This window comes from Carcharhinus amblyrhynchos, chromosome 11 (assembly GCF_965287045.1).
Source record: "Carcharhinus amblyrhynchos chromosome 11, sCarAmb.v2.hapA, whole genome shotgun sequence".
Classification (NCBI taxonomy): Eukaryota; Metazoa; Chordata; class Chondrichthyes; order Carcharhiniformes; family Carcharhinidae; genus Carcharhinus; species Carcharhinus amblyrhynchos.
Window position 1 is genome coordinate 93786571 of NC_137334.1, and position 8515 is coordinate 93795085.

General features: G+C 47.2%; 1 protein-coding gene across 1 annotated transcript in view; it reads right to left on the reverse strand.

Annotated features, from left to right (window-relative positions):
• The window catches only part of usp37 (ubiquitin specific peptidase 37), a 47260-nt gene extending 38872 nt beyond the window's left edge, over positions 1-8388 (reverse strand). Inside the window, exons 1-2 of the mRNA XM_080199594.1 lie at positions 8166-8388; positions 642-853 (exon numbers count right to left, since the gene is read on the reverse strand). Of these exons, the coding sequence (XP_080055720.1) occupies positions 642-797 (156 nt within the window). The 5' untranslated portion in view covers positions 798-853; positions 8166-8388. The remainder of the gene's footprint in view (positions 1-641; positions 854-8165) is intronic.
• Positions 8389-8515: the final 127 nt, after the last annotated feature.

An 8515-nucleotide genomic window follows, 5' to 3' on the forward strand; every position in this document is an offset into this window, starting at 1 on the left:
TCCTGGTAAACCTTCTTTGCATCTTCTACAAAGCATCCACGTCCTTCTGGTAGGGTGGCAACCAGAACTGCATGCAACACTCCAAATGCAGCCGAAGTAAAGTTTTACACTGCTGTAACATAACCTGTCAACTTCTTTAATCAATGCACTGGCCAATGAAGGCAAGCATGCTATAAGCCTTCGTGACTGCCTTATCCAATTGTGTTGCCAATTTTAGGGAACTGTGGACCTGCATCTTTCTGTATGCAAATGCTCCAAAGGGTTTTGCCATTTGCTGTATAATTCACACCTGAATTTGCTCTTCCAAAATGCATCAACTCACATTTGTCCAGATTAAACTCCATCTGCCATTTCTGAGCCCAAGAATGATTAAATTAGAAACAAGCAAAGGCGAGAATTAGAAGAGTGTAGATATCATGGAGGGTTGTGGGGCTGAAGGAGATTGAGATATGGAGGGGGCAAGGGCACAGAGGGATTTGAAAACAAGGGCGAGAATTTTAAAATCAAGCTATTGCTCAAGGATGTGGAAATGCTTCCCGATGTCACCCCTGAACAACACATAATTTTAATGTCATTTCACCTCCCCACGCAGGACCTGGTCTCAGTTCACTGCTCAGATCCAGCAGTTACTGCTATAGTACCTGGAATGTCTTTGCGGGACCTCCCGAATTGAAGAGCACGACCAGAGAAGCTTTGTTGTCCTTCTCCATGATTTCGAAGCTGCCTTCTCTCCATTTGGTGGTGCCGGTCTGGATGCTGGTGATTCGAATTTGGCCATAAATTTTCATCAGTGCCATCGTGGAAAGGATCTACCAGGTTCCCAAACTACTGCTGTTAAACTTCACCATCAAATCTGTAATCAAAAACAAAATGTTTTTAAAAGGGATTAAGTTTAATTAGCGTCACAAGCAGACTTACATTAACATTGCAATGAAGTTACTGTGAAAGTCACGTCTTGTACAGAAACTAGTTTCAAGAGAAAATAAAAAGTGGAAACATTGTTTTCTTTAGATGAACATATTTTCTACTGAAGGTGTTGGTAAGACATTCAACTACCCTTCTCCAAACTCATCAGGTGGTGGTAATAGAGAGACTCTCAGGAGATAGTACAGGTAATAGAACAGAAGCAGGAAGATAAACCGCTGACAGTGATTCCCTGGCTGTGACTAGATTCAAATGGAACTAGCAGCAGCCCCACCCAGCTGGATATCAGTGGAGAAGTGTTGGAGGAAGATGGTGTGACCAAACCATGTCAAAGGCTGCAGACAGCTTGTGAAGCACGAGGAGGGAAAGTTTCCCTTTGTCACGGTCACACAGAATATCAGTTGTGATTTTGATAAGAGCTGTTTCAGCACTGGGATGGGTCAGAAACCTGACTGAAAGGATTCAAACAGAGTTCTGAGAAAGATGGGAACAGATATCGGAGGTGACAACATTTTCAAGGACTTAGGAAAGGGAGGACGGAGATGGGATGTAGTTTACAAGGATAGTGAGGTCAGAAGTTGCATTTTAAAAGGACTGTTATCAAAGTAGATTTAAGGCAGACAGGGACAACACCAGAAGCGAGATTAGATACTTCAATGGAGAATAGGATTGTGCCAATGTAAGCAATGGAGTCTTAGGTGTATAAGGAGTATAGTAGGGGGCTGAGGACACAGCCTTGTGGGGCACTGGTGTTGAGAATGATCGCGGAGGTGTTGTTGCCTGTCCTTATTGATTGTGGTCTGTGGGTTAGGAAGCTCAGGATCCAGTCACAGAGAGAGGAGCTGAGACCCAGGCCACGGAGTTTGGAGATGAGTTTTATACTAATGACAGTGTTGAAGGCTGAGATATAGTCAATCAATAGCAGCCTGACACAGATGTCTGTTATCTAGGTGTTCCAGGGTTGAGTGCAGGGCTGGGAAGAACACACTTGCTGTGGACCTGCCGTGATGGTAGGTGAACTGTCGTAGATCCAGGCAATCCAGGAGGCCAGAATTGATTTGTTCAATGGCTAACCTTTCAAAACATTTCATAATGATGGATATCAGAACAACCGGAAGATAGTCATTAAGACATACTGCTTGGCTTTTCTTTGATACCGGGATGATGGTTGTCTTTTTGAAGCAGATAGGGATCTCAAATTGTTGTAAAGAGAGGCTGAAAATGTCTGCAAATACTCCCACCAGCTGATCCCTGCAAGATCTGGGTGCTCGTCCAGGTACCCCATTCGAGCTAGTTGCTTTCCACGGGTTGACCTTCAAGGCGACTGCTCTGACATCTGCAATGGTGACCTCAGATACAGGTTCATCCGAGATTTCCAGGGTGGAAGGCATGCTCTGACTTCTTGCTCAACATGCCCGTGTCAACTGGCAAAGCATCACACATTAGAATTCTCTCTCTTTAGGACGAAATGGTCTAGCAAGTCTGAAGCTTACAAAGCAAGTTTAATTTTTTTGAGGGCTGGTTTTTCCTGGGGATGATCTCTCCTGAACCAATAACATGCTTCAGAATTCCTGGCTTGTTGACCAGTTTTCTTCTTCTTCTGCGTTACTCTGAGTTTCTGCTGCGCACTCAACTCTGCCCTTGCGACTTGTGTAAGTTTTGCACCATAGTTGATTCCCGTTGCCTGTATGCACGCACTAACTTGAGAGTGCTGCTCCTTGCACTCAATTTCCTGAATAGTTTCCATGGCTTTCTCAAAGGAAATCTTATCCACTGCTTGTTCAGATTTACACTGCAAACTAATCTCACAGGATGTCACTAAGTGATATTCCAAATCTGCAAAAACTTTGCCAATTTTCTTAGTCTTGCTGGGTATGTCACAATCATCTCCCCTGGGACCCTCACAACATGCCGCATAACGATAGATGATCTGGGGTGAGAATGATCCTTCAGCAATATTACAAGCTGGTCAAAAGACTTAGTATCTGGAGTTTCTGAGAAGTTAAATTTCTAATGAGATTAGAAGTATTGTAAGCAGAATGACTTTTTTCGTCAGCTTTTGTCATTTCATTAGCAGTGAAGAAATAATGGAGTCTTTCAATGTGGTGAACCCAATGTTCAAGCTCTGGGTCAAAAGGATTGATTTTCTCAAAAAAGGGCATTATTTTATTTACTGCTGTTGCAGAGACATTTAAAAACTTTGAAGACAGGCTTTTCCCTTCACTTCCAGTAGCTGATGATTGTATTCCCATTTAACTTGTTGCCTACGTAATAATTGATCTTGATTTAATTATTATTTTCACTGTGAAAAAGTATTGTTTCTTGTGCGCCATACAGACAAAGCATACAATACATAAAGGAAAGATGGTGAGAATGTAGTGTTAGTTATAGCTAGGGAAAAAGACCAACTTAATACGAGGCAAGTCCATTCAAAAGTCTGATGGCAGCAAGGAAGAAGTTGTTTTCAAGTTGGTTGGTACTTGACCTGACTTCTATCTTTTTTCTGACACAAGGTGGAAAAGTGTTTGTCCGGAGTGCTAGATTATGCTGGCTGCTTTCCAAGGCAGTGGGAAGTGTAGACAGAGTTAATGAATGGGAGGCTGGTTTGCAAGATGGTCAAGGCTTCGTTTACGACCCTCTTGGTTTCTTGTGGTCTGGACAGAGCAGGAGCCATACCAAGCTGTGATACACCATAAAAAACATTCTTTCTGGTTGTATCTGTAAAAGTTGGTGAGAGTCGTAGCAGATATGCCAAATTTCCGAGGCCTCCTGAGGAGTAGAGGTGTTAGTGGCCTTGGGGTGTTGTGCAGCATGGAGGGGCAAAGATAGGCTGTTGGTGATCTGGACACCTAGAAGTTCTCGACCATTTCCACCTTGCCCCCACTGATATGGACAGGGGCACCATTCTCCACTATGCTTCCTGAAGTCGACGACTATTTCCTTTGTTTTGTTTGAGGGAGAGATTACCATATTCCGGCTCATCACTGGGGGAAGGCAGTGGCCTAGTGTTATAATCACTGGACAATTAATCCAGGAACTCAGCTGATGTTCTGCGACGCGGGTCTGAATTCTGCCAAGGCAGGTGGTGGAATTTGAATTCAATAAAAATCTGGAATTAAGAATCTACTGATGACCACGAAACCCCCATTGTCGATCACTGGAAAAACCCATCTGGTTTACCAATGTCCTTTAGGGAAAGAAATGTGCCATCCTTACCCGGGTCTGGCTGACATGTGACTCCAGGGCCACAGCAATGTGGTACACTCAACTGCTCTCAGGCAATTAGGGGTATCTTTCAATACCAACCAAACAAACTCAAATTAACTTAGGGACAAATTAAAAGGGGCAGTTCCCCAAAAGGAGGGGGAACAGCCCGAACAAAAAACAAAGTTGAAAGGAAATTTAAAACATTAAATCATAATACAATTTTCGGGGTTTATAATACACCCAGCTTCTGCGGTGCCCGGAGGACACGGAAGGCATCAACTGCACCCACGGTCACCGCATGTTCCCTCTCCAGGGATACCTGGCCGCGAATCTAGCCGCGGTAGAGGAACCATTGAGTGCCCACTGTCAGGGCCTGCTGGCGTGTTCACGAGGAGATCGCCATCCCGACCCGCTGCCTGTAGATCAAGAACGTGGGGCTCAAGTGCAAACAAAACGTCAATAAAAGGTTTTTCAGGTAAACAAAAAGGGAGTGCAACCTAAAACACAAAACATAGACATGGTTCACAAATTCCACAAGGCCACAGAAGGGGCAGTCTTGGGAGCCCGTGAACTGGAAAAACCCACAGTAATACGGAACTGCTGCGCACAGCACCCTCCACCACAGGTCCCCAAGATAATTGGGGGAACGCCTCTATAGAGGGACCTCCACTGGGGATTTTTGTTGCCCAGCGGTAACAAGGCCCGCCAAGGTGTATCTGGGTGACAGATGAGGACGTAGTGGAAGGTGTGCAGCAGCAGCCCATACAGGAAATGCCTCTGAGCAGTGGAAAAGGACACGGAGGACATTTCCATGAAGCAGCACACTGTCCTAAGGTCTTGGATGGCTTTGGCTGCACGCCAGACGGCCACCCCCCACGCGCTCAGCCAGCGTGTAGGTGCTCATCCAGCACATCCCCGATCCTGGTCACCCTGGCGTCCACGACCCTCCTCTCCGCCAGCCATCTGAAGTTATACGGTTGGAGGAGTGCATTTCTGAGCAGCTGCTCTCGCATGAGACCGCTACTCCTGACGGGGGAGAGCTGCGTCGCAAGGCGACCGTGTTCCAGACAACGAGGGGGTCCCGATAAAAGACGGGCAGCACCTGCAAGGAGGTTGGATTGCACCCCAGATTTAAATGCATGTCATAATTCGGGCCGTGCAACTGGCGGAAGAAATAAATCGCCAGGGCGCACCATTGTGTAGGGGGCTTGACGTAAAAGTATCTCTGCAGAGTTTGGAGGCGGAAGGTCACTATGTGTGTGTGGAGGCACATGAGATCTTGACCGCCTTACCCAAGCAGGAGATGCAGAACTTCAGCAGAGACCCAATGCAGTCAGTTGTCCCAGAAGAACTACATGAGAGTTTTCTGGATATTGGTGACAAAGCCAGGGGGAAGGGTCAAAGTGACCAGCCTGTAGCACAACATGGAGATGAGCAGCTGGTTTATGATGAGAACTCGCACCTTTGAGTAATTAGGGATGGGCAATAAATACTGGCCAGCCAACGATGCCCATGTCTCACAAATGAATAATTGCAAGGCTCAACAACCACTTGGCAGGTGAAAAGTAATAAAATGGTTTATTCAAACCAAACTTTGTGCCAGGGAGGATGATGGAAACCACTGCACACAACTCCGAGGATCAACTGTCAGCGCTAAATTGCCACTCTCCAAATGCTGCTACACAAGATACACTCAACTACAATGCTCTGACATGCTACCACAGGTAGCTAAAGACATGCCTACCAATGATGAACTAACTAAAAACAGAAATGTGAAGATTTGAGGGCTGCAGGGCTGGAGAAGGTGAGGGAAAAGAGGGGACAGGACTATTGAGAAACATGAAAACAAAGCTTGCAATTCTTGCACCTTTCACAATTTCAGGAAGTATTATGGTACTCTACAGCCAACAGTATTTGTGAAGCACGCAGGGTCACCATTGCAATGTAGGAATACACAGCGACCAATTTGCGCACAGCAAGCTCCAATGTAACTAGAAAATCAGCGTGTGTGATACTGATTGAGCAATAAATATCAGCTAGTACACTTGGGATACATGGAGAGAGATTACGCTCAACTTTTCAAGTCAGGATGACCTTTCATCACCTGCTGAGATGTGCCAGCATTGCTTGTTTCAGTTTCAGAGGCCAGTATTTTTCCTTTATCACTTCCTGATTGGTTTGGAAACTTTGACACCCACCTGAGCAGCCAGATAGGCCCTCAATTAACCCAAAGAGAAAATGCTGGAATATCTCAGCAGGTCTGGCAGCATCTGTAAGGAGAGAAAAGAGCTGACGTTGAGTCCAGATGACCCTTTGTCAAAGCTCTCTTTTAGTTTCAGATTCCAGCATCTGCAGTAATTTGCTTTCATTTAGGCCCTCAATTAAATTGTCACCTACAAAACAGCAGCAATGGCAAAGTAACACTGCTGGTGCAGCATTGGAACGCCATCCTTCAGGCTCAACTATCCAATTGCTACCAACTGCACAATAACTGTCATTGGTCATCAGAGCTGATGAATGGGGATAGACGAAAGAGATTTTGGATCTGTGTAGCTGAATGTTAGATGATCTCTCATAGGACAGCCAAGAATGTGTTCGAATAGTAAAGTAACAAAGGTGAGGATTACCTCATTCAAAAAGTACTTTGCACTTTAAAGAGCTCTGGGACATCCCGAGATCGTGGAACAGGGCATATAAACAAGTCTTTCCTTTATCAAGCAGTGCAGCTTTGTCCAAGGTGATTTGAGCTTCTTGAGTGTTGTTGGAGCTGCACTCATCCATGCAAGTAGGGGATTCCATCACACTCCTGACTTGTGCCTTGTAGATAGTGAACAGACTTTGGGGAGCCAGGGTGTGAGTTACTTGCTGCAGAATTCCCAGCCTCGAACCTGCTCTTATGGCTGGTTAGTTCAGGGAGGGTGGCCTTGCAGCGTCAGGGGCCGAGTCCGATGCCCAGCTTGAGTCACTGTCTGTACAGAGTCTGTACCTCCTCCCTGTCTCTGCATGGGTTTTTCCAGGTGCTCTGGTTTCCTCCCACAGTCATGATGTGGATGTGCTGGCGTTGGACTGTGGTAAACACAGTAAGAAGTCTGACAACACCAGGTTTTAGTCCAACCGATTTATTTGATAGTAAATGCACAAGCTTTCGAGGTTTCCCTCTTCGTCAGGTGAATGGAGAGTTCTGGCCTCGGACAGAGCATATAAAGCACAGACAGTTTAGAGATTAAAGATTCGCATTCTAATCAGTAATCTCTAAACTGTCTGTGCTTTATATGCTCTGTCCGAGGCCAGAACTCTCCATTCACCTGACGAAGAGGGAAACCTCGAAAGCTTGTGCGTTTACTATCAAATAAATCGGTTGGACTAAAACCTGGTGTTGTCAGACTTTTTACTGCGTTCCTCCCACAGCCCATAAGATGTGAAATGACCCAAACAGGTGCTAGTGTGGGGCGACTAGGGTATTTTCACAGTAACTTCATTAGTGTTAATGTAAGCCTCATGTATGACACTAAAATAAACTAAATACGTTAGCATACAATGAAAAGTATTGTTTCTTGCTATACAGAGAACACCGTCCATAGAGAAGAGAGAGTGCAGAACGTAGTGTTACAGGCATAGTTAGAGAATTATCAGGTGAGGAGGAAGATGAGGGGAGACCCGGACCCCAGGAGGGTGAGGGACAGACACATACCACCCACCCCTGGAGGGTAGGGACAGGGACACACAGCCCCCACCACGGGAGGGTCGGGGACAGGGACACACAGCCCCCCACCACGGGAGGGTCGGGGTCGGGGTCGGGGACAGGGACACACACCCCCCCACCACGGGGGGGGTCGGGGTCGGGGACACACACCCCCCACCCCGGGAGGGTCGGGGGACGGGGACGTACACACCACTCCTCCGGGGAGACTGGACTCCCCGCGCGGGGCCACAGAGGGAGCGGTTCCCGGACGGTGCGGCCGCCCGGCCCCTCTGCCTGATGTTCCCCCTCAGGACCACTCGGCCCCTCTCACTGCCTCTAGCCCCGGGTTTACCTGTCCCGTTCCCGCGCTCCACTCGCGCCGCCGCCGCCGGTTCTCCGCCCGCGAGATGGCGGGAAGTGCCGCTCCCAGAGTGCCCCGCGCGCCGGGACCGGCGGGAAATCCAAACTCCCGATTAAATCATTCCGTTAGCGCCAAGTGAAGGCCGAGTACCAGCCAGGAGCACCGCGGAAACCGCGCGGCACCCACCCGGCCCCGCGATCAAAATAATCAAATAATCAATCCCCTCAGCCAGCCCGCTCAAAATGGCGCCAAGCCACTCTCCCAGCATGCACCGCGCCCCCACATCAATGTCGGAGAAATATTAAACTGTTTTTATCTTTTAATCGTCATTCTCCCAGAAT